Source organism: Solanum pennellii, chromosome 9, assembly GCF_001406875.1.
Source record: "Solanum pennellii chromosome 9, SPENNV200".
NCBI classification, from domain to species: Eukaryota; Viridiplantae; Streptophyta; class Magnoliopsida; order Solanales; family Solanaceae; genus Solanum; species Solanum pennellii.
In genome coordinates, this window is record NC_028645.1 from 68,668,118 (window position 1) to 68,695,770 (window position 27,653).

The window sequence follows — 27,653 nt, forward strand, 5'->3', positions numbered from 1 at the left end:
CATGCTAAAAATTTGTCACTTTTTTTACAGCCTGACATGTTCGTCGTAGAAAATTCATATCTCATTCTAGAAAAATCAAAATCATGAACCGTTTGATTTTTCAGAAACTGGACTTTTCGATCTCTAACATATACAAAATTTAAAATTTAATACCTTCAGACTCTTTCTAGATGATTTTTTGAAGTTAGCTCTAGATTCTGTCATGCTAAAAATTCGTCACTTTTTTTACAGCCTGACATGTGCGTCGTAGAAAATTCATATCTAATTGTAGAAAAATCAAAATCATAAATCGTTTGATATTTAAGAAACTCAACTTTTCGATCTCTTACATATCCAAAATTCAAAATTTAATACCTTCAGAATCTTTCTATATGATTTTTCGAAGTTAGCTCTAGATTCTGCCATGCTAAAAATTGTCAGATTTGTGTGACTTACAAAAATCTCGTGTCTTGACGTAGGAACAACGAAATCACAATCTGCTTGATGATTCCAAATCTAGACATGAAGGTCTACAACACATCCAAGATTCAAGATTTAATACCTTCCGAGTCTCAAACATCTTGACTGGTAACAATCTCTCCTTCACTTGTATTTTCCTCCTCTTTTTTTTTTGTAGATCAGCAAAAGAAATTTTATATTTTACGGAGGCTACATAATGGAAGGATTTATCACATAAAAATGTGCTTAACGTCCATGCCTTAACAAAATAAATAAATAATACTCTCAAGGTGTTCCATGGCCCCGAATTCTTAATCGATTTGAAATTTTACTAGAATGTCGTGTAACGCTCCCGCCTTGAAAACAAACTCAAGGTGTTACAAGGTCCCGAGTTTTTAACCATGAAGCTTTACTAGAATACCGTGTAACGCTCCCGCCTTGAAAATAAACTCAAGGTGTTACAAAGTCCCGAATGCTTAACCAACTTGAAACTTTAATAGGATACCGTGTAACGCTCCCGCCTTGAAAATAAACTCAAGGTGTTACAAGGTCCTGAATTCTCAACCAACTTGAGACAGGATAAACCCGTGAAAAGACCAGTTTAAGGTGAAAAGGGACAAATATCGTCCACCTTAAGGCATGAAAAATTTAAAGATCCTTTTAAATATACACCAGTGAAAGGTCAACTCAAGGTGCAAAGGGACAAATATTGTCCACCTTAAGACATGTTGAAATTTAAAAAGATTCTTTTAAGTATACACCCGTGAAAATGCCTAGCTTAAGGTGTAAAGGGACAAACCTCGCGCACCTTTAGGCATGGAATTCAACTATTACATATGCATTTGGAGACTTCTACTTACATACTTGAAGTCTTACCTTCATACTTAGAGGATTTGAATACTTCAACCTGTATACTTAGAGAGTTTGATACTTCAAATAATAAACTCGAAGAATATAAAGACTTCAATTTGCATACTTGATCTAATTCAAAGACTTTCACCGTACTAATAAGAGATTCATATTTTATAAGGGTTTCCCCTTCCATAGACCCATTAATACTTCGTACAAGTCTAAAGTTTGATGAGACAAAAGATAAAATATATATCGCTTTGAATTTTCTTTGAATTTAAGTGGGAACATTTTTTATTTTTGACACTCATGCAACTGAACTTAGAATATGGTTCTAAGCGCCTACGTACCTCAATAAAGAGGATCAAGTCACAACCTAGTTCTGGGGATTTGAGTGATTTTTTTTTTGTTGTGCCGTACACAGTTTATACTCTTGCGGGCCAGGAGTGACATGCAGTTTAGGCTCGTACCTTAAGGAGCATCATCTTACTTCAAGGATAGTATATCTTTAGGAATTTGACATTAATAGGACCGATCCTTAGCCATCAGCATCAACAAGCTTGTAAGCACCATTTGGATATGCTTCTTGTACAACATATGGTCCATCCCACTTTGAGATAAATTTTCCCCCAGACTTGTGCGAAGTAATGATTGGTCTTCTTACCGCGAGAACTTGATCTCCAACTTGAAAGCACCTCAAGCGAACCTTCTTATTAAAAGCATGAGATAGACGAGCTTGATAACATTCAAGATTTTGTTGGGCTTCTAACCTCTTTTCATCAAGTGCTTCTAACTCAGCAAGACGCAATCGAGTATTTTCTTCCTCAGTGAGCCCTTCTTGAATAGCAAGTCTTAAGGAGGGTATTTGACACTCGAGTGGCAGGACTGCTTCAACTCCAAAAGCAAGTGAATATGGTGTTGCTTGAGTTGGTGTGCGATATGTTGTCCTATATGCCGACAAAGCTTCTTCCATACTTTCATGCCAATCCCATTTGGATTTGGAGATAACTTTCTTGAGCAGGTTGCATAGAGTCTTACTGAATGTTTCAGCAAGACCATTAGCGGCAACACGGTACATAGAAGATTTACGCTGTTTAAAGTCAAAAAGATCACAAATCTTGTTCATTAACTTGTTATCAAATGGTTTGCCATTGTCTGTTATTATATAGCGGGGGATGCCAAAGCGATAGATAATATTTACTCGGATAAAATTTGCAACATTCTCTTTCTTCACTTCTTTAAGAGCGACAGCTTCAGCCCATTTTGAAAAGTAATCAGTTGCAGCCAAGATGTACAAGTNTAGTTGCAGGCAAGATGTACAAGTGTCCACCAGAAGACTTTGGTAATGGTCCTACAATATCCAGTCCCCAAGTGTCAAATGGCCAAGATGCGATGGTTGGGTGCAATACTTTGGGTGGCTGATGAATGAAATTCACATGAAATTGACAAGCATCGCATTTCCTGGCGTAATATAAACAAACTTTCACCATGGTTGGCCAGTAATACCCCATCCTCTTTATGTGAAAGTGAAGTTTTTGTCCAGATTGATGTGATCCACATACTCCTGAGTGTGCTTCTTGCAGAGCTTGAATCGCTTCTTCCTCTCCCAAACATCGTAATAACATACCCTCAAATGATCTTCTATATAATGTATCCTTGTACTAAAGGAAACGAGGTGCACGACGACGTATGTCAGTTCTTCTTCTCGGATTTTCTAGAAGTATCCCATAAAATAGGTAGTCAATGATGGGTTGTCTCCAATCTTCCTTCGCAGCTTCAACAATGGCGACGATATGATCAAGCTTATTTTCAGTATATTCTTCCTCATTTGACGGTGACACTATCCATTTTTGACAGACAGTTACTTGCGTTTGATCAGGAAGGGTTAGCGTTGAAGCTAGAGTAGCCAATGCATAAGCTTTCTTATTCTCTGTTCGACGCACATGTTGAAGGGTTACATCCCCAAGCCATCTTATCAACTTTTGAGCATAATCATGATAAGGGCGCAATTCAGGCTTTTTTACCTCATAACTTCCTAAGAGTTGATTAATCACCAATTGAGAGTCACCAAAGACCTGAAAATGTAATTGTTTCATGCCAACGACCATTTCAAGTCCAAGTATCAGCGCTTGATATTCAGCGACATTATTGGAGCAACATTGTTTTAGAGTAAAAGAGAATGGTAGAATCTCTTTTTGTGAAGTGATGAACACCACGCCAGCACCAACTCCGTCGCGATGTGCAGCCCCGTCAAAGTACATTCTCCAACGAAGTTGAACTTCAATTAACATCACATCTTCATCAGGAAACTCATCAGTTAACTCCCAATCATTTGGTATAGGATGGTCTGCTAAGAAATCCGCTAGTGGTTGTCCCTTCCCGGATTTTTGAGGGATGTACACAATCTCAAATTGTTGGAATTGAAGGTACCATCTTGCTAGTCGGTCACTAAGGACAGATTTTGACATAACAAACTTGATGGGATTTGCTCTAGAAATAAGGCGGACAACATGAGCTTGAAAATAATGCTTCATTTTTTGAATTGAGAAGACCAGTGCCAAGCATAACTTTTCAATTGGCGAATAATTTAGCTCATTTGGCGTCATTGTTCTACTTAAGTAATAAAAATAATTTTCTTTGCCTTCACTATTCTCTTGAGCTAACAGGGCTCCTACAGACCTTTCTTGTGCTGCAATGTAGAGTATCAATGGTTTTCCAGGTATAGGGGCTGCCAAAATTGGAGGTTTCGCTAGATATGATTTGATACTTTTAAAGGCTTCGCTACATGTTTGGTCCCAATTAAAAGGAGCACCTTTCTTCATGAGATGACTGAATGGTTGACATCTCCCCGCTAGATTTGAGATGACCTTCTCAAGTAGGCTAACTTTCCTTGGAGACTTTTTAACTCATGAATATCTCGAGGTTCAGGCATCTTCGATATTGCATCGACTTTGGCTTGATCAATTTCAATTCCTCGATGTCTCACAATAAAGCCAAGGAACTTGCCGAAAGTAACTCCGAAGGCACATTTCAATTTCATCCTTAATTGATATCTTCGGAGTAAATCAAACACCATCCTTAAGTCTTTCAAATGATCACCCCTCTTCCTCGACTTTACTACCAAATCATCAACATAACATTCAACATTTTTATGGAGCAAGTCGTCAAAGATATTTTGCATAGCCCTTTGATATGTGGCGCCAGCATTCTTTACACCAAATGACATCACTTTGTAGCAATAAATACCTTTTGACGTGCGAAATGCAGTGAGTTCTTTATCTTTTGGTGACATGCGGATTTGATTATATCCAGAAGACCATCCATGAACGACATTGCCTCATAACCAGTGGTGGCATCAATCATCAACTCCGGAATGGGAAGAGGAAATTCATCTTTAGGGCATGCATTATTGAGATCTCTAAAATCAACGCAAACTCGAATTTGACCACTCTTCTTCCTCACAGGAACAATACTTGAAATCCATGTAGGATATTTGACCTCACGAATAAATTCTGCCTCAATGATTTTGTTAACTTCATTTTCTATCAACGGAATCAAGTCTGGTCTAAAACGTCTTTGAGCTTGTTTAACACGACGAGAACCATTTTTGACTGCCAATTGATGGACCGCTACTCTAGGATTCAATCCACGCATTTCTTTATAACTCCAAGCGAAGACATCTCTATATTCTTTAAGTATATTCATGTAAGCGACTTCTTCATCACTTCCTAGAAACGCACTCAAGTAAGTTGGCTTCGGGTCTTCATCAGTGCAAAGGTTAACTTCCTTCAAAGGATCTATTGTGATCTTTACTCCTTCTTCAAGTTCTGGTGGAGCATCTTTAGCATCTTCCTCTTCCACAGGATCATTGTCATTGACCGATATATGACAACACGAGACAATATCTTCTACCTCTTCCTCAATCTTCTTTTGAGGCAAAGAATCGTACTCATTTTGGATTGTAACATGATTTGAGGAACCTACACTTTCTTCATATTCCTCGCGCTCTTTGGTGTAAACCACAGTATGAACCTTTGCCTTGAGTTTCTCTTTACAGGAAACCACAAGTTCCACTCGTCTCCTCATCCTAGAAAGATTCAAACTTCTGAAATCCTTTTGAATCAAATGTGAAGTAGGCGTTGTAACTTTTAAATAACTTCTCAGGTTCTTATTATTCTTCTTCAGAGGACCTAACCTCTCAAACACATAAATTCTTGTTGTCACTTCACCAAGTCGATCAAAGACGAAAGGTCTTTTATTGGGAGCAGTGACGTCATCTTCAAAATTTATATGATTATTACTGGCCCTTCTTATGGAAATGCGAATTGGCGGTGGTTGGCTATAACCTAGGCCTTCACGCGCTTTCCTAGTTGTATCTTTTGATGGGAGTTTCCCTAGCGCTGATGGCTCACTAGGGTCGTATCCTGCCTTCACAAATAACTTGTAGGCATTGGGATCAAAACCTTCTCTTATGCGTTTTGTAGGGAGAGCCATATCTAGCACTTGATCTTGAGCGACTGACTTTTCTGGCAACTTTGAAGACACGTTTATTGCATCAATCCGTCTGATAGGAAGAGTTAGCCCTCTTAATGCATTTTCTTCAAGGTTAGATGGTTGATCTTGTTCTTTCTTCGCTTTTGGACATAGCAAAGCCTAGAAGTCTGCTTTTTCTTTGAAGACAGGATCTTCCCTTCATTAAGAATGGGACAAGAGTCTTTAGTGTGAATTTTCACCTTTTCGATAGCCGCATCAATTCTTTTGCTTATGATCTTATCAATCTTGATTGATTTGACGTCATTGGATTTGACCCCTTTAACAACAAAACTTCTCAAATAGAATTTCGCATCCGCAAAGTGTGTCTCCACTTCGGTGAAAGGATTATCATCTGCAACTATCTTTCTTTCAATTCCACCTTCAAGATATTTCAAACATTGATAGTAAGAAGATGAGACAACTCTATTCTCATGTACCCAAGGCCTGCCAAGTAATATATTGTATGATGTGTTTGCGTCAATCACATGCATCCATGCGCTTGACCGCAAATCTCCCATGTGGATCTCTAATTTAACAGAGCCTATGGACCTCTGCCCCCCTTGATTAAATCCTTGTATCAACAAACGACTTTCACTAAGTTTCCCAGTCGTGATGCCAAGTTCCTTCAATGTGTGGATAGGCAAAATGTTGACTCTAGATCCTTCATCTATTAAGATTCTATTTATCTTCTTCTCTAGCACATGACCCACCATATACAAAGGACGATTGTGTAGTGTTTCACCAAATAGAAGATCGTTATCTGTAAATGTGATTTTAGTATCACAGACATATGCTTCTTGAGAAGAAAGTTCAATAGATTTTTCAGAAGATGAAAGAGACATCATTTCTGAGATTTCCCTTGTTTCTTTTTCTTCTTCCCCAGGAGACACTTTTGGTGAGGATTCACTCGTTGTTCCTTCTTTTACAGTACGAGGCACCTTCATTGTTTGTTCTTTATCCATATTGAAACATGATGCCTCGACATTGCCTTGAGTAGACTTTGTGTCGAACAATCTTGGCAAGAATTCCTCTAGAGTCACAAAACGTCGAGGTTTTTTGTAGTGATGCACTTCAACCTTTGCCCTTTTGGGGCGCTTGATTGATTTTTGCTTCTCTGATTTCTTCACCATTTTTCCTCTAACCGGTTGCTCGGATAATTTTTTTTGTAAGCTTGACCTGTTGCGTCTTCGCCTAGTTACAAGAATCCAACCCTCATCACCATCTATGTCAACATCCTGTTCTACTGGCTCTTCTTCATGCTTTTCAGAGGTATATATTTGGACCGGATCCAGTGACCCAAACGTGATAGAGATCTGGTTAGAACTATCCTTCTCATCATTAAGGATAATTTTATTTTTGTTAGCCAATCGCATCACTCTATCCTTAAAGACAAAACATTTTTCAAGAGGATGACTCACAAGTCTGTGATACTTGCAATAATTTAGGGTCATCAGTTTTTCCAGCTTCATCGGGTCGCTTCATCTCTGGCAAGTCAATGAGCTTTAACTCAAGCAATTCATCAAAAATTTCAGAAACGTCAGAATCCAAGAAGGGATACTTTTTTCCTTGCATCTCCCTTAGCGTCGACTTTTGATTTGAACGTGCTTGGAAAGTCGTTCTCACATTTTGTTTTACGCCCTCATTCGTGGTGAACTTTGCGGGTGACACATTTGCACTCATGGATTCTTTGTTGTCATTTCTGGGCAGAAACTTGCGCCATCTCTTGGGTTCCTGCTTGTCCCTTCCTTTGCGAGGATCATGGACAATAGTCATATCTTTTCCGGCAGATGACATGCTCAACTCCATATCATGAGCGCGAGTAGCTAAATCCTTGAAAGATTTTGGTTTTATTCCTTGCAAGATGTAAAGAAGCTCCCAGTGCATTCCTTGAATACACATTTCGATTGCAGAAGCTTCACTGAGCCTGTCCTTGCAATTTAGGCCGCGTTCCTCCATCAATTTATGAAATCTATGACCGGTTCATCCTTCCTTTGGCGAGTATTCATGAGTTCTACCATGCTCACCGTGCGCCTTGTGCTATAGAAGCGATTGAGAAACTCATGTTCTAGTTGCTCCCAACTATCAATAGAGTTAGGTTCGAGATCCGTGTACCAATCAAAGGCATTTCCTTTTAGAGAGCGGACAAATTGTTTGACAAGATAGTCTCCATATGTTCCAGCATTATTACATGTCTCCACGAAGTGCACGACATGTTGTTTCGGATTTCCTTTTCCCTCAAATTGTTGAAATTTGGGAGGTTGATAACCAGCAGGCATTTTAAAGTTATCAATCCTAGCAGTGTATGGCTTAGCATACATATGGCAAGACTTGGTGGAGACTTCATACTTATCTTTGATAGTTCCTTCAATAAACTCCTTTAAGCGATCGAGTGGGATCATTCCTTCAGAAGAATCTGGCATCTCTTTAACAAACGGGGCTTTCTTAGCAGGATCTTCGATTTCTTGAACTTCAATGCCCTTTCCAGGTGCATGGCTTGCAGCTCCATCTAAAAGTCCTTCTATCCTGTCCATCAACTTGTCAATTCGAGATTCTTGGTGTTGTACATATTTCGTCAATCCTTCAACCAACTTCGTCAGATTTGCGAGTTGTTCCTCAGGAGAGAAAGCAGCAGTCACCGTCGTTTGCATGATCATCGGAGATGCATGAGAGTAACATTGATTGTCGCGTAAGTTAATTTTCAGTGGACTCACGTTACGCGATATACGTGGAGATAATGCATAAGTTGAATCACAGTTCTCCCTTGTGGTAGAGTTCTTGGAACCAGATTGCTCAAGTAGAGCCAATGTCTTCTTGATCTTTTCAGCAACACTACTTCCTCCTTCTAGAGCATTTGTGGAGGAACTTGCTCCTTTTGGAGTCGAAGACCCAAAAACAGGAGTTGACACAGACGACACTTGAAGCGTTTGTTGTCCTAGTGTAGCAACCTTGCTTCTCGTAACAGCTCCAAAACTTCCAAAGGTAACACCAAGGATGTCTTCAAGTTCAGTAGAGAACTTGGAGCTAATGACCTTAGAGGTGGTTGATCGAGAGTTATTTTTCATGGAAGTCATCTTGATATTCTTTGACGTTTGAAAAGTTGAGATGAGAGGTAGAGATTGTCCCACTGGGCGTGCCAGAATTTGTAGACAATAAAATTCGCGTCGAGAAAACAATAATAAAGAACGGAAAATTATAGCAACAATCAATTTTATTATTTCAAATGTGAGTGTTACAATCTCTATAATTCCTCTGAATTCGCCATTTCAAATGTAAATTCAAGGGCTTTAAAGCTTGTTCTTGAATCTATGATGAACTTGAACTTGAACTTGAACTTTATCTTGATCTTGATTTTTATTTGAATTCAAGGGCTTTGAGCTTGTTCTTGAATTCGGTGATCTTGATCTTGATCGTTCTTGAACTTGAATGCTTGAATTCTTAAACTTGTAGCTTTGTAGAGAATTAAATGGTGTTTGTACCACGGAGTTTCTCTAGCTTCTTGTTTAGAATTTTCTGTCTCTTTTCTGAATTATGAGGACCCCTATTTATAGTTTCAGAATAGAGGAGTTGTGATTGGAATAGGATTCCGTTCAGCCAATCAGATTTAAGTGACATGGCATTTGGCTTTATGGAGCGGGCTTGTCATCTTTGACACATGTCATGATTCTATTGGTTTTCTTATTTGACTTGGCATGCCACATCATCTGCACACGTGGCGCCAAGATGGACTCTAGAATGAGATGAGATTGGGTTTAACAAATTGGGTTCATCCAATGTATCCCAAATCAATTAATTTAGACTTTAATTAAATCCATATTTATTGGACTTAAATATTTAACTCAATTATATCAATCCACAATATTTATTTGGATTAACATATTTATGAATTCAATATAATCCGAATCATTTTATAAATTTATATTTAATAAATTTTAAATGATTACAGACACATTTTTTAAAGATGGAAATATCTTCTGTGAAGATGATAGTACATTTATTAGGAAGGGTAGTGTTAAGATGATGATGATGCATATGTGTTAATTGTTACTTATTCCTTATGTGTTCTAATGCTTCGTAAAAGTTGTGACTCTCTAGTATCTAAAGTGAAGGCTAAACTTGAGAACACCTTGATTGAAGGTTATTTAGTGATGCCTTTATATTACTTGTTTACATATAATGATACTCACACATTTGAATGAAATATGTTTTTAGAGAGTACGAGCGTCAATCAGACAAAAAGGGGTGTACTTGGACAAAGGACATACTTTTCATTTAACCCCGATAATGAATTGAATTGTGACACTTGTGTAGTGATGCTTGGTCGAAATGACAAGCATAATTTGAATGAATTTGTTGATACCTTTCCCTATGAAGGAAAACTCTTCTTGAGATTTTACCATCCATTTGAGGGGCCTACACTATGTACGGGAAACGGTAATTTTTTAAACCATATTTTGTACTATCACTTTGAGTATGATCTGGTTGATGGTGCTTCTTATAACGGTAGGAGTTACTTGTCAAGAGAATGTGAAGTTCGTCTTAAATTTTCCATGATGTATTTATGTGATAGGATCGTTGAACCTAGTTGTGATCTTGCATGTAGAAACATCTTAGATGACCCCATTGTGCATGGCATCTTCCTCTATTATCTCTTTGCATATGACGAATCCAATGGTTGCATTAAAGGTGTATTGCATGTGGGTCGGGGTATCATTAAGGTCTATATTGTTTGTATGCTCCAGTCATGTGGACCTTTTATCATTTTGATCCCGATAAATGTTTGAGAGTTTTTGAACTTGTGGATGTATCATCTTTTGGGTGTTATTATTCTATTGACGTAAAGAATAACTAAATTACTTGTTCTCCATCTATGGGCTTTTTAGTACAGGCAATAAAACATTCAACTAAAATGATTGCATATAAATGTAATGCATCAGTATTACATAAATAGTGTATAATCATAGAATTATATATATATATGAGAGATGTATGTACATTTATATACAATATCTATACATTGTAACAGTTCATCATTCTCAGTGAGTTAATTTTTATCAATTTGGAATAATTTAAATCTCCTCTAAACAACACCAAAATTTAAATATAAGTCGACCTTTATATTTTGAGTCTTTTAATGTAATATTCACTCAAAATCGTTCACATTTACGGTGAATTAAATTTTAGATTTTGAGCTTTGAAAATCTTGAATGACGAATTATTTCATTTTTCTTTATCATGTTTTTCTTTCTTCTTCTTCCATGGTTGGTTTTCTACTCCTCTTCCTTGTTTTTCTCTTCATGTTATGCTCATCTCTTCTTCCTTTTTTTTTTTTGTGATTTCCTGCCTCAAAATATCTAGTGGTGAATTTCGTTAGTAACATTTTGAATATAATTAATAAATAATAATTGAATTATTTTAGATAAGAAATTTTGATTCGATGAATATTTTAGCTAATATTTTAAGAAAAAACTATGTACGCATTAATTTTAGAAAAAAAATACTTATACACACAATTTTACTTTCCTTATTCTCCATTTTTCCCTACCTTTTTGAAATATTATATAAATCCCTTATTTCTCCCAATTCTTAAAACTTTCAGATACATAAGACCCTTCAACCAAAATCACGTTTATCATTTTCTTTTCACTCTTCTTTTCTCTTCCTAAATTCACTCCACATTCTTAGCAATTACAATTTTTAATTTAATTTGATTTTCAAAAGGATTCTCTCGCTCAGGTCAATCAATTCCAAACATCTGAATAGGCAGGATTTTCTTTGCCATTGTTGTCTTATTCCATTTTTTTTCAAGATTTTTTCCCGATACATTTGGGTCAGACCCTATTCATTCAGTATTGAGGTTACTCAATTAAATTCTTGTAATACTAATATGAGATCTTGGGGTCCATCTCGTCCTCCTCCAAATGTCGGTGCTATGACAATGTATCGGCAATGTTTTTATTGTGCATTCCATGGACTACCACAAGTGCAGCAATCGATATGTTGAGAAGGAGATGGAGAAGGAGAAACAAATCAGATTGTTGTGTTTTTTTTTTTTTTGATTTTTTCTTATTCATCTTTTTTGATATATATGGATTCATATTTAATGTATCTAGTTATTTTTACTTTCTTAAATTAATGTATAATGTCTTCCTTTTAACATTGTGATACATTACAAATCATCATGTTCAATATATTGTGTCCAAATTGTATAATCTATCGTGTATCAATTGTTGTTATGTATTCATAGTGTTAAATCTTAGACTTATTTTAATTTGAAGATATGTGCTTGTACATATATTAACCAACAAATACACTTTATACATAAACTATTATCCTATAGATAAAGCATCGTGTATTAAATGAATTGATAAGTACATGATACACAATATATATCATATTCAACAATTTTCAAACTTTATTACATGTATCATATACATATCAACTCACTAAAAAATGTTATTGCCTTGTCAACGATTACATGCATAATGTATCTTTTTTATAAAATACAATATTTCTCAAACAAAATAAGATACACAAATAGTAATGTATCATGCACTAATTTTTTTGGCATGATACATAAATTTAAATTTATACTAAATATATCTAATACATGGCAAATATCACAATTCACACAGTAATGTATCTCAAACCTAACATCTTATAGGCAACAATTACTTAGTTAATATATCTAGTAGAAATACAATCAATTTAAACATGATACATATATAGTAATGTATTGATAAATCTAGCCATCTCGAAAACACAAATCAAAAAACGATTACACAACATTATAAACGATGTGGATAATCCATCAAAACTATGTATCTCTTCAGCCTTTTTGTCTGTTATATCAATACATAGCTGATACATTGAAAATTCAATCGTTTGTTTCTTCACATCAACGATGTATCAGATCTTCAATTTTTTCCTCAATTCATCGATCTCTAACTCAACTGCAATGACTGATTTGAGATTTACAAAATCAATATTTTAACCAACAATAATTCCATCACTTTGTGTCGTTCATACCTTACCTCAATTTCTCATGTTGTGGAATGTCTCAACAAGATCGATAGGTTTATGTTGTATCAGTAAAGTTGTCGATAGTTTAAAAGATTCTTCGATGAACAAGGAGAATAAATTTGAATTATTAATTCGTTGATTCTATAGGACTCAATTCGTTTCTCCATATTTATTGTATCAATGATTCCTTCGTCAACTTCACTTCATGAAATTTGGTAACTGGAACACCTGATGTATTCTTCATATGCACAAAAAGTTGACCCTATTTTAGTGTTGAATTCCATTTGCAGCAATATCTCCCTCTCTTTCTCCAACAATTGAATTCACATAATTGTTTCTTGGAATATGATTTGACCCCACTGCTAAAACCACCAAAAGAAATTCTTGTCTCTTTGTTATGTTTTGAACGATTTTTTATACTCGACGCTTTCGAATTGATGATTTGAAATCGTGAATCGTATGTCCAGTCCAAAATTTCAAATTGATAGAGAAGATGATAATTTGATTTTTGAATTTTGTGAAGTTGTTACAGATTGGAAAGGATAGATATTAATCAGTTAGGCATAATTTGTGGGGAAAAAAATTAATTTTGCGTGATTTCTGGGAGAAAAAAATAAATTTTACGTTAATATTCCATATTAAGCGCAATAGACAAAGTTTTATAATGTATCACAATTAGTGTATTCGGATGAAACTTATGTATCCGAATGACTGATATTTTAAGGGATTTTTGTAAAATAGAAAAAAATAGGAATAAGATGTAATTTAGGTCTTACACTATGAGATTTATGTAAGTTATACTTAATTTTATATATTATAATACTTTATTTATCACAAAATTTTAACTTGTGTATAACTATAGTAAAATTTCACTAAATTAATATAGGTGAGACCATTAAATGTTATTATTTTATAGATGTAATATTTAATTGATAATTAATATTTATTAATTTAAAGAGTGTTTTGATAATGCAAATCGTTCGGGGATGAAATCTTAAAGATTTAAAATGAACCCACTTGTAAAAACGTCATTCATGATTAATAATCTCGGCTACCACAATAAAATGAACATTATTAACCTGTTGAATAAGTGAAAATGATGCATGTTCAGAGATCCATAGCTTAGAAGAATTTGTGGATACCACTAAATATAATAATGTTGATAATAAAGTTGAAGATGATACAGTACCTTTGAAACTGATTACGCATAAGAAAACACTTATCACATTTAGAATTCTTCACAATGCTATGGCGCGATTCAGAAAGACAACACTAAAACTTTTGGATGCAATAAGAAAAGTTATAGATGAACTTCAAATAGATTTAAATTTTAACAAAAAAAAATAGAACACACACACAAAAAACATATTTCACTAAATTATCTTACATATGTTTGTACATTTAAAGAACTATTAGTTTATAATATTAATAAGGACTATATATTTATACAGATATCTCTAAAAATATATTATCTTATCGGAAATGGCGATTGACCCAAATCGAAACAAAAGAAAATATTACTTCTTTCATTCCATATTAAGTTAATTTTTGACATGTTTCACGCCCTTTAGAAAAATAGATTAAGACATAATTGAACATAGTTTTCCATCTTTATCTTTATTAACTATTGTCAAATTTATTATTAAAATAACTAAATATTAATTAACTACTAATTTTAATACTAACTAATGAAGAGTAAAATTAGAAAAATACTCTAAAAAATAGTCTTGAAAACTGACCAGTTAATTTAGTTTGAGAAATGAAAAATTCCTTAAAAAATAACTTAAGATGAAATCGAGGAAGTATCGTTAAAATGTAATTAATAAATCAAGTTTTAATTTATTAAGGTTTTAGTGTATATACTTTTTATTTAATAAATGCTATGCATTAATTATTAATATAAATATTAATAAAGGTAAATAATGGTTAATACTGTCTCTTTGTGACTAATGAATACGAGGGCGCTTACGGTTGAATGGTTGGGCACATGAGTCCGACATAAAGCAACGTGTCAAAATTCTATTGGTTAGTAGTTTCTAGAAGGGTATGGAATATAGTGTGTTTGGGTTATGGTAGAAGATCTCGCAGCAATATAAAAGTCCCAAATTTTCTGGAATTTGCATTCTTTTTATCGACGCCAAACAACAATACAATTTTCCTTCGATTTGCCTAATTCTCAGGTAATTTATCAAATTTTCTTGCTTTGATCTGCATGTATTTGATTTTTATCTGTAAATTAATGTCCGCTTGAAGGAATTGCCCGATAAGGGCTCTCTTTTTTCCAATTGTAAGCAATTACTCTGTCACAATTGTTTATTGCGACACTGATTTGTTAATTTTGGTTAGGATTGTTGAAGAAGGTAAAGTATTTGGTGTTTTAGTTTTCTGGGAATTCAAGGTTGACTTTTGTGTTTCTAATGGGATTGATGATTGGGGAAGAAATATGCATCTCATCTCAGTATTGTGATGTTTCAATGATTTCTTGGTTGGCAAGTTAAGCTACTGTTTGGTTGATAAGGATAATAATGCGGTACTGATGTGTGTTTTTGATTTGTTGTTTCACATGTTTGTTTTTCTAGCTTGGTCTTTCTTGCTTTTCAAGTTAAATCCCCAATTAGTTGATCTTTCCCTTTTTACATCTCCGTGGTGTCTAACTTCCCAGACCCAACTTGTGGGATTTTACTGGATATGTTGTTCTTGTAGTAGTATTGTGTCTAATGTTCAACTTGGCTTTAATGGTTTAGGTCATCTTTCCAGCTCCACTTGGTTGTGTAGTGAATTTCTTTCCAAGAAAACTTTTTATTTGGAGATGGCTGAGGTATTGCGACCTTTCTCAAATGCTTGTTATATTAATCTTTATTAATATCCCGTTGGATCTACCTTGCAGTGTTGGAGGCTCATGTATTTATGATTATAATCTTTGATTGTGGCAGGACGGTCACAAGGTTATCTTAAACGTCTATGACTTGAGTCAAGGTTTGGCTAGACAGTTATCTACTACTTTTTTGGGAAAAGCTATTGAAGGAATATGGTAAGTTGCATACTATTTGAAGGACATTCTTTTCTTTTGAGGGGTTGTCTAATTAGTAATATTAAGTATGATTGGAACTTATGCCCTGTTAGACTCTTTAAGAGCATATCTTAAACATGTTAGCTAGGTTACATTTCTGTGTTTTCTTGTGGATCCCAATATCCACTGATCTTTTAAAGTGACTTTCTGTATGAGTTGAAGCTTCCAGCATTGGTGCATCAGAGCAAGTAGAACTCTCTTGTGTAGATTGCATATTTGAATGTAGTAGGAGTATTGATTTGGTTGATGTTCTAATCATCTTCCATATTCAGATCTTATATTTAAGTAGATGGTTTCCTAACATATATTGGTTTTGAAAAATGTTATTCTCTCCTATTTCATGGAGCTCTTATCTTCCTGTAATTTGTGCCTGGTGTTAGCCGTTCTTGTCCATCATAACAGTAAAATGAGTAGCTTTCCTTCTCTCCCTATTCAAGTCAGATTGTTGTGTATCCTTTCTGTAGGCACACAGGAGTAGTGGTTTATGGTCATGAATATTATTTTGGAGGCGGTATACAACATGCTCCAGCTGGGACGACACCATATGGGACTCCTATTAAAGTTATAGATCTGGGTGTCACCCACATACCAAAGGATGTCTTTGAAATGTATTTGCAAGAGATAAGCCCTCGGTATACTGCAGAGACATACAGTTTGCTTACCCACAACTGCAACAATTTCAGCAATGAGATTGCTCAATTTTTGGTCGGTGCAACCATTCCAGATTATATTTTAAATCTTCCTAATGAGGTTACAAATAGCCCAATGGGTGCCCTTATAAGTAAGTCTTTCTTTGCACTTCCTGTGTTGAACCCCTCCTTAAAACATGTATGACTGACATAAATACATGATTCTGTTTTTAAGGTTGATATGATGATTGGTGTTCTCTGCTGGTTCCTTCCTGTTCTTTTTGTCTTTGTCATCTAGAAATTTCAGGATTATGATGCTTCTTCTTCCGAGTAAAGTGTATTGCTTTATCAGTTCTGTGGTGAAGTGTAGGACATGCACAGAGTAATTACATGATGCTTTCTCAAACAAGCTAATATGTTTTGACTGCTTACATAATTTGAGATAGGGCTCTTAGATATTCAAAATAGTGCTCTACTTGAAAGCACATTTGAGCTATATGGTGCTTTGGCCTCACTTTTCCGATTGTGACTTCTCCCGACTTTATGTTTGTATTTTATGTATGTGAAGTTACTCATTACTTTAAAAAAAAAAAGAAATGTACAGTGCTCCTTATTTGGATTGGAAGTAATATTTGGTGAAAATTTAGTGAAAGATGTCCAGTACTTGGAACTTACTCCTGTTATTATCTTGATGCAGTGCCTATGATACAACAACTGGAATCAACGTTGAGGGCTAATGCAGTACCACAAGCACCCCAGTTCAGACCAGCTACTGTTGCTCCTGCTTCCCAGCCGACACTTTCTGTTGGGAAGTCTTCTAGTAGCGGTACTAATCAATCTAAAAAGCCCGAGAGCCAAGATGGAGAGAAGAAGAATGTTAATGTGCCCCCTGCGGTCAAACCTGTGGGAGAGCAGGAGAAGACGCCTGCTAATGCGGTTGTGAAAGATCCTCTTGGTGATGCTCGGAGCAAGGTACAAGAGGAGATCACCCGTGAATTTGCTGCAATCATGGCTACTGGGACATTGCGTGCAAGTGAGGCTGCTGCTTTAGCAACTAAAAAAGTTATGCAAAGATATGGAGATACATTTGCTGCTATGAACTAATGACAACAAAGTTGTCTTTATAAATTCATATGTGTTGGAAATTTAATATCCAACTGATTTGATGTAAGGTAGACTTATTGGATGCTTAGTAGGAGATGAGCAAACATTCTTCCTTGAAAGAGATCCGCGTATTTACTCTTTCTGGACTTCATACATTGAATAAGTTCACTTTTTACAACTACGACTTGTGTTTATGAATCCTTTTCCTTGAAAGAGATAACACATACTCTACTCTTTCTCGAAATTGAAAATTGAAGCTGAACCTGGATAAACACTTGATTGGTGTAGTTTTGCTTCTGTTTGGGGGTTAAGTTGGCGTTTCTATCTCAATGTAAACCTCATTTTGTGTCTTTTGTTGGATTGGTTAACTTGCAGATATTATATTGAGGAAATGAAATAAGAGTGTGTGTAGTTTGTGAATGAGAAATTCTCAAATTGGTTAGAACTTACTTGACAGATTGAAAAAGTTTGTCCATGAAACAGAATGTTATATAATTGTCTTTTTATTCTTCTTAACAAATTTTGGAGGTTGTTACTTGATATATCATGTTCTCTCATGTACAAACTATGTTGAAAATTAAAGAACTAAAAAATGGATAAAGGAGTTACACTTGTAAATAATATTGCCCAATCAAGATTTAAAATTTATAATTTGTGTTTATGCTACAATATAAATAAAAACAGTATTTTTGGTAAATCTTCTTCTACAAAACCGAAATCCAAACTAAATTATATATATTTTTTGAAATCACAATCCAAAATTCATATCGATTTAGTTTGATAAATCGATTTTTTACCAAATTCTGAACGCCCCTTGCACTTAAGTTTGTGAGTTGGATGGAGAGGCAGGTTATTGGTCACTCAAAAATTGGAAAGCAAAAGGATTCGTTTAGGTATATATTCTAGTTTGAACAAACAAGAGTATTTTAAAGCTTTCAGGTACAAAAATAATATAAGATGTAACAAAAATCAACCGATATCAAGTGTTATCCACATTTCAAAGTATACAAATTGTTAACTGCACACGCCTGTACCGACCGAACATTTGGGTGTCACAACATGCACAGGGAAGACCGCACCGAGTAAGTTTAACCTAAGATACACCTGAACTAGTGGCGCCCTGGTGCAAAAGAGCTCTCTAATCTACCTGGGTGATAGGTGATCCTGTTCTGTGGACTGAATTTTCCCATTTTCTAGTTCAATGCTTGCTTCTTTTGGTACTGAACATGAATCTGAAGGGATGTTAATGCCTGCAAAACCAACCATGACAGCTGCAGCTCCAATGTAATCCATGATGGGGGGTGCATTTCCTGTCAGTGAATCCACAATTGCTGCTAGAGGAACCTGAATGGTCAGTCCTGCTGTTGCTACTGTTGTGGAGGTCAACAGAATAGCCTTGGCCCACAGTAAATCGCTCAGCACATTATCGAACATACCTAAATGTGGTTATTTGAAGTTAGCTACATGCAGTATGCGGCCCCAAACTAGATAAAGTAGCAAAAACCAAAAGTTGGCCATATGGCCAAAGCCCATCCGAAGAAAAGGAGAAATAGAGAGGAGCAAAGAAATGTAAAGATTAACTTTCACAATTAAAGTATTTAAGGTACATGATTCCTGTGCACTGGATGATTGATGAACATCTAAAAATCATAATACTAGCTGATAAAGGATCTCTTTTAAAGTTGACGTGAAGTGATCTAAGGGCATGTCACTTAATTTGCTCCTACAGGAAGGACTCATCGTTACATCACTGAAGCTTAAAATCTACGCTTCCAAGTTGTCGCTTCTTCTAATCTCAATTATCAGATGCAGATAGAATACAAAAAAGAAATCACGATAAATCATAACATATATAGTTAAAAAGTTGTTCACAGTAAAAAAAATTAATAGAAAGCCCCAAGGACGCCATATTCTAGGAATCGGCTTAGAGTGAATGAAACTCATCACTAACTTAAAAGAGGCCTCCATTTTTAGTTTTGCCACTGTTTTTTCCTTCCAGCAGCTTAACCTGGAACGTATATCGTCATATGTTCTTTCTAACTGACTTGTAAGGAATAACCTACTTCAACCTAGAACCTCAGACATTTTCTCAACTCGGCGATGTAGAGTAAAAAAGAGGGATCCATTTTTACTTTTGTTTTTGTTATACCATCCAGCAGCTTAGTTAGGGACATATAACATCAAGTTTCTTTCCAACTGCAAAAGCCTAAACACTTCTTTACAAAAATGGCTATCCATGGTGTTTGCATCTGGAATAAGTTTTAAATAGATGGCCTTTGAATAACTAACAAAGACAAAGAAGAAAATATGGTATGGGTTCGAGCAATTAAGAAAGACGAAGAAACATCTGGTAACAGTTTAAGCAAATGGCATTTGAATCTGGTATAATTTTGAAAACAATAGCTATTTATGGTGTTTGAAATAAGAAAGAAGAATCAGACACAGCATTATAGGTTTTGCAAGAAAGAAGACGAAGAAGAACTTGCAGGAATGGCCTAGTTTAAGATGTCGATGAATAACTAGGTGTACAAATGAATTAATAGTCAAGTTCAAACTTCAAGGGGTCCTCGATGTGTATCTGGCCTATGCTTTTCTCCTTTTTATTAAATAGAAACAAAATCTTCTTTCATAAGTTAAAATCATTTTCTTCCAATCTCGCACCAAGACAGTATCATCTAATCATGCAGATTTTACATTGGACTCTCAAAAAAACTCTATCCACCTATCTATACAAGAAGGAGTATTTTCTTTACACAAAAATATTGTAAAAAGATATTGGTTTTGACTTCACAGATTGGCTTCTCTAGTGTCTCGAAATATCTAATATAGTTCTCTCACCAAATCGTCCAGAACAGGCATAACAGACTGACAGACGCCATCTTTCTCTCTTCTTAGCTTTCATGCTTTATCTTAACGTCAACATCATTTGAGGGTATGGGTTGTCGTCTTTTTGTATGATCTTAAACAATCTTCACCTCTTAAGTTGGATGTTGGGGTTAAGCTAGGTCCTAAGTCTACTTTTCTCCACGTCGTATCAGATCAGACATATCCCTACTGTTTTATTACCCAATCGGAGCGCCTGAGACCCTATTGTATGTTATCAGCATACCAGATATTCGAATATTGGCGTACATAGGGTGTTTAAGTCCTACATTAAGTAAGGATAATGTGTAGTCTCTTTATATGGTCTTGAACAATCCTTACCTTAAGCATCTTTTCTATTTCTCTTTACATTTCCACCTCCTAGCTTGCTACAACATCCATCACCGTTCTAAGTTATGTCTAAGCTATACTAAACTTAGACCAGTATACCTAAAGTAAAGACGCAATGTTGCAGGAGATGGTCCATATATTTTTCATGCCTTGTGCACAAACCAATAACAAGATACTACAATGTGTCTCCTTTTCCTCAGTTCACCATCTTTGTAGTTCCTCAAGAACTTGTCTCAAGTAACAGATCAAGTACTTGGGTGTAGCATTTCCATTTTACAAGCATAGATATAGCTAACTCATGAGTATTACGTACCTCTCCAAAACTTGAAATTAAGGTTTTCAAATGAGCAGATTCTGCTGAATTTGGACAGGTTATATTTACATATGAAACAAAGAGAAGTTGCTTTATGGGTCATTTGTGCTATTTGTTTGTCCCAACTTAGCCGAAGCTCACTTGGTTTGCCCCTAAATTGACCCACCATAAAAATATTCACACAAATCGACAAATACTTAAATGTGCAAGGGAAGAAACAGGATATAGATAGGTAAATACCTTTACCAACTATCAAGCCAAGTTGCTTCCAAGTGAGCGTGTTAAATGGCTCAAGGTTAGCAAAGTTGAGTACAAGAGGTATGGGTAAGAATATGAGCATGTTGAATAAACCCAAATATCCAAGAAACTGTGCCATACTAGCATGACCACTTTTCCCATCATCATCAGGTAACTTTTTACGAATAAGGGTTATATAAACAGCATACATAGCAGCTGAGACAAGAGAAAGAATGTCACCAAGAACGGGATTCGAAGCCACTTTGCTAGACCCTGATTTTGAGTCACCCAAGCTCACAATGATTGTTCCTCCCATACAAAGGAGAACACTGAACATCTTCACCCAAGTAAAAACTTCTCCCAAGAATACAAGAGACACCAAAAAAGTAAACAAGCTGGAGGAACTGCTTAAGATGGTATTCGACTGTAAAAAAAAAAACAAAAAAAGCATAACCACATTATGCATACAACACATCACCAAACTAAATGTGATTAAGAAAAAATGGATAGTTATGCTTACCGTAACAGTTGTATATTTGAGTGATAGATTAAATGTAAGCTGAGCTAGAAACCAAAAAGGGCATATCAACAAGCTAACTTTTGCTACTCTAGAGCGTGTCCAACGCCCTTTTGCATCAAGACCCATATCAACATTTTCATCAATAATTTGTTCGCTTGTCTCATCCAGAAGAACAACCTCCTCTGATTCTGGTGAATCAGAGGTATTATCTTTGGTATTTCGCCAAAACAACACGGTACCATATTTATCCTCTAGAAAATGAACAATTTCAATAAAGGGAATATATACTATGAACAAAGAATTGCAGAGATATGTAACAAGAAAAGGTGAAACACCGGCATCAACAACAGATTGAACAACAAAACTAGCAGCAATCCATATAGATGCAACAGTAATTATATAAACCAAACCCAAAACCCATCTCCAAGATTGATCTTTCATTCCTTTTAAACAAACAAAAAAAAATTAATGTCTACTTGCTCATTGATCAACAAATATAATGGGGCTCCAATAATATTATGCAGATTATTTGTTTACTTTTTCCAACAAATCTGCAGATTGCAGATATTGCAAGTCTAAAGTCTCCTTCCGGGAGACGCGTACCGCAATATTTGAAGCACGTGCTCATGCTGGGCTTCCTCAATTGACACGCTTATGATAGTTTGGGCCCTAATCTCGATTATTGGATCCACAATATATTTTGTAAAAATTAGGCCATAGTATAAGAGAGATATTACCTTCTATTCATACTATTTCATTAATTACTAAAAATCTCTTTTTTTAGTGTTTTTCGGATACTTAAATTATTAAGCTATTGTTATCAGTTTAAGCATTAAATAAGGGATTAAAAACAGAAATTAATTGATTCTCACAAATTACGTGTACGTTTCTTCCTTCAACCAATCAGTCATAAACCTCTAACTCAATTATAATTTTTAAATTTCAAATTGTAAAATCTTCTTCCCGTTCTTCGAAAAAACATTAAAAGTTTGATTCAAACAATTTTGGAACGCAATTTTGTGAAGATTCGAAATGAATATTTTGATCTTGTTAAGACATTTTGGATTATGGAAAAGTGATGTTATATACGAGCAATACAGAAGTGATGTGATAGTGATTGGAGAAAATATTTCATTCATAAATCTTATTTCAACAATTGCAGATAAATTGGGTATTGATGAATTGAAAAAAAAAACATCGAGATCAGATACATTGTAGAAGGTAATTTGTCTCCATTATATATTCGAAATGATATGGGGGTGAAATTTTGTACATAGGAATGTAGAAACATGAGGTAGAATTCGGTATGTATTCACTATGCATTGAAACATCGGATAAAAGTGATGAAGAGATACAAAATTTTGATGCAATAACCGGTGAAATTTGTGTGTTGAAGGTGAAAAAAGGAACGCAAACATGTACTTTCTTCCCGAAAGATTCTTGATGCTTGCTTTCAGAAGTACTTTTCTGCTTCATGTTAAATAATTCTCAAATTAGATACTTTATGAAGTACTTTTAGGTTACTATTTTATGATGTGATAAATGAAAAAATGTTATGATTTAAGTTCTCTGGTTACATTTTTTGATTCTTAATTTTTGATAAAGTTAGTTTGGTAAACATTTGTGTGTCTGATACTTAATTTTTTTTGTAAATTTTGTATTGAATAGAATAATAGTATCAATAGTTGTGATGTGTGCCAAAGTTAAAAGAGACTACATGTAAAATAGGTATCATTTGAAGCAACGACATATCATATACATATTATCTTTTTTCGAAATTTTGTATCTACTAATAATAAAATGTCGGATATTTTGCAATTGAAAAAAATGATGTTGATACTCAATATAAATAATAAGCTTTAATATGATACATAAAAATATAAAATTGTACTTAATACATAATTCTAATTATTATAGATCAGTTAAATTGATACTTAATAGAAACAATAGGCTTTAATATGATACATAAAAATGTAAAATTATACTAGATACATAATTCTAACTACATATTATAAATCAGTCAAATTGATACTTAATAGAAACAATAAGCCAACTGATGAACGTTATGTTGTTTACCTTGAAAGGTAAATAAGTAATTTTGAAAGATTCAATGGTTCCATTACCAGATAAGAAATTTTCTTGCCATCTCGATACAAAAGAATGTTTTGACGGTCACGAAAAGAAAAAAAAAAGAACTCAAGTGTTAAGCTAACTATGAGCAGAAATCATTGTGGACGTTATAGACATGAAAGTCACAACACGCGATCTTGTACTTTCTCACCCAAAGAAAAGTGATACAATATTTTTAGAAAAATACATTCAACTTTCAATTAAGTGAAGTGTTCCTGTTAAATATTAATAAATAGAAAATTTGTTCAACTTTGTGTACATTTCTACTGGAAAATAATTTAATCACACTATTAAACTATTAAATTTTATAAATCTGATAAAATATTTATATAATATATATATTTATTTTAATAATACTGTATATGATACATCATGATTTTGAACCACCGTATTTATCGTAACTTTATGTTAAGTATCACTTACAAAAGGAAAGATAAAATAGTATATTCGATACATTAATTTATGTAATTGGTAGATGTTGAAATACACATTTTTGTGGTTAGATATAAAGTGTATCGTTGATAAACAACCTCTTGAATGATAAAATTGTGTGATACTTAAATTTATAAAACTTATTTGTATCAGATAATTTTTAAAAGTATCTTATTTTGTATTGTATACCACAACCACTATAATTATAACCAAAAAATAAAGAAAAATATACATACTAAGATCAAAATTAAAATACATTAAACTTAATTCAAAATAACAAAATTTTTAGAGAAATAACCAATTATCCAGAAACCAACCTCCTAAGATTGTTAATCCTAGATCATTTTCTTCAAAGATAATACACCACATCGCAAATGCAATAATTCTATCCTTTTTTGGGGTCTTTCACATTCGCTTTAAAAGATGAAGTTTTATTCTTCTTCGATTTCATCTTCTAAATATTATCATCTTCATTGTTAATAGATCCTACAAGCTTTTGGATCTATTTTCAGCCCAATCATCATCGTCGAAACCACAATGAGTTGAATAGATCTATTTCATGAAAGTTTTCATCATCAAAATAAAATACACAAGGTACCATACTAAAAAGATGGAGCAGAATTCATATGTATAAGAAAATTGTAAATTAAAATGTTATTCTTTTCAATAAAAAAAACGAAATCTAAAGAATTGAAAATAAAAAACTGATGAAGAAATAATTTTACCTCTTTAGGAACTTGAAATTGATGAACTTGAGAGAGAATAAATTTGAAATCAAAAATTGAGTGATTGATGTAACTGTTGATATATGGGAGTGATTTAGGCGTAAAAATAGAAACAAAAACGTTGGATTGAAAGGGATATAAATAATGTATCTGAAAAATGAGAGAAAAAGAGGAAAAGAGGGATTTATGAAATATTTTAAAATGGTAGGGAATTTTAGAAATTATGGAAAGAAAGATTGTGTTGTTAGGTAATTTTTCCATATATTTTTTAAAAATAAATTGGCACATCGTACAATTTGTAAATTAAACAGAAAAGGGTCAAAAAATACCCCTACCTTTGAGAAATGGTTCATAAATACTCTCCTTTCATCTTTGGGTCTAAAAATACCTTTAATGTTTATTTATTGGATCAAACTTACCCCTCAAACTAACATATGTAAGGTCAAGTTTTGACTTTATTAAAAAGAGTCATGTGACATTTTCTAATTGGTCCATAAATTTAATTTCAAAATAATTATATAAAAACGCACCCATTCAATTTTTAGAACGTCCACTTCAGAGATCAAAGAATTTTTGGGTTCTCGCGAAAAAACTGGACGGGGGAGAGAAGTAAAGGGATATTATTAATAAGAATTTTGAGTAGACTGTGAGCCATTTCTTTATCATATTTTTCAAAAGCAAAAAAAAAAAAACAAAAAAAAACACCCAACCCACTGATCCATTTTAAAGTACATAGAACTTTTCTCGTAAGTTCTGCATCTCCTTTTAGATCAATTGAAAGATTAGGCTTTAGACAATTTGAAGTTGAACTTTTCGCTAGTTACTGGTTCACGAAAGCAATCATGTATATAATTATATTTTGATGTTTGAGTTATTATAATATTTTGCAAGAAATTAAAAATGACTATTTTTGATTTTTTTTTTTGAATCTGTTCTGCCAAATGTTATGGCAATAACTATCTTTTATGGCGATTTTGAGTAATTAGCGACAAAAAATTATTTTTATATGTTGGTCAAGTAATAGTTGGATTCTACAATTGTGAAATGTCAATTGCAAGGACTTCATGTATTAGCAATATAGCGTTCAACGTTTAGTATTTGTCATGTATATTTTTAATGAGTCAATAGATTGAAGGAAGAACAAAGTCTCAAAGAGATGCAGAACCCGTTAGGTTCCTTAAAATGGGTTTGTGGTTCCTTAAAATGGGTTTGTGGTTTGGATCTTAAAAATTGAGTGGAGGGTATATATATATTTTATTTGAAATTAAAATTTTGTGAACCAATTAGAAAATGCCATGTGACTCTTTTTAATAGTCAAAACTTGACCTTAGTTCTGTTAGTTTGAGGGGTAAGTTTATCCAAAAAATAAACATTGAGGGTATTTTTTGGATCCAAAGATGGATGGAGGATATTTATGAACCATTTCTCAAAGAATAAGGGTATTTTTGACCCTTTTCTGTAGATTAAATTGGCAATAAATAACTCATTTTTAATTTTTTAGTAAAAAAAAACTTTATTTTATTTATTTGACATTCAATAGTTATTTTTTTCCTCTAAAAAGTTGTATGTTTGTTTTCTTTATTTTTTTCTAAATACATTTGATTGGTGTGAAAAAAAATATTGTTTTATTATTTCTATTTTATTTCTCTTTTTTATTTGTTAACCGTTTTAAAATAGAGTTCTTCTTCTATTACTTGTCTCTTTTTTCTCTTTCTAGAATTCTTTTAATATACATATATTTATTTCTCTCCCAAGTTTTTAATTATTCTCCTTATTCACTCTGTTATGAAAATTACATATAACAATATGTTTATTCATGCATACTTCTAAAAATCATATTTTCTATATAATCTTGTATTTGTCCAATTTATTGTTGAATTTCATGATTTGTGAAATTGATTTTTTTTTGTTTTTATGAAATTTTAGGTTATTCATCTTTTGTTTTCTTTTTTTCCTAAAATCCTTTTCAAATGTATATTGGCTTCTCTTCTAAATTTTCTCTTATTCTCCTTAATTCATTACGTTTAGGCAAATCAGATAATTTATATGTTTTTCAATTGACCCTCTCAAAGATTTCTTTTTTTGGAGTCCATCCCCATGGGCTAAACTTTGAACAACTCTCAAAATTTCAAAGATTAGCAGATTTAGATATACATGTGCTGATTTATTTTTTAGCTTTTTTCAAAAGTCAAATGTTGGTAAACTATAAAGAAGAAAAAAATTGTTTTTCTTTTGTAGCACATTTGGAGGATACTACATTTGTTCTCTATAAAAAGGAGGATCATTCTTCATTCTTAAATGCACTAAAAACAAAGAAGAGAAAAGAAGAGTGAGGCATCACAAAGGAAAATAGTCTATTAGGAAAAATAGAAAGTGTGAGCGATATTATAGTGAGGTGGAAAAATCAAAAGAGGGTTATTTTTTTTGAGTGTGTAGTGAT

The 27,653-nt window shown here is 33.8% G+C and overlaps 3 protein-coding genes across 3 annotated transcripts; 1 reads left to right on the plus strand and 2 right to left on the minus strand.

The window, feature by feature from the left end:
• Positions 1 to 2,948: 2,948 nt before the first annotated feature.
• LOC107030322 lies at positions 2,949 to 3,893 on the minus strand. The gene has a single exon (XM_015231640.1). The coding sequence runs from the start codon at positions 3,891 to 3,893 to the stop codon at positions 2,949 to 2,951; it is 945 nt and encodes a 314-aa protein (XP_015087126.1).
• Positions 3,894 to 14,871: 10,978 nt separating this feature from the next.
• LOC107031633 (desumoylating isopeptidase 1) lies at positions 14,872 to 18,063 on the plus strand. The gene is made up of 5 exons (XM_015233066.2): positions 14,872 to 15,020; positions 15,585 to 15,658; positions 15,774 to 15,871; positions 16,375 to 16,691; positions 17,237 to 18,063. Exons 2-5 carry the CDS (start codon positions 15,650 to 15,652, stop codon positions 17,641 to 17,643), a joined length of 831 nt encoding a protein of 276 aa, XP_015088552.1. The 5' UTR covers positions 14,872 to 15,020; positions 15,585 to 15,649; the 3' UTR covers positions 17,644 to 18,063.
• Positions 18,064 to 18,511: 448 nt separating this feature from the next.
• Positions 18,512 to 22,542, minus strand: LOC107029344 (thiamine-repressible mitochondrial transport protein THI74). Its single transcript, XM_015230736.2, has 3 exons — positions 21,927 to 22,542; positions 21,410 to 21,830; positions 18,512 to 19,079 (listed from the first exon to the last, which is right to left on the minus strand). The coding sequence occupies exons 1-3, from the start codon at positions 22,365 to 22,367 to the stop codon at positions 18,787 to 18,789; spliced, it is 1,155 nt and encodes a 384-aa protein (XP_015086222.1). The 5' UTR covers positions 22,368 to 22,542; the 3' UTR covers positions 18,512 to 18,786.
• Positions 22,543 to 27,653: the final 5,111 nt, after the last annotated feature.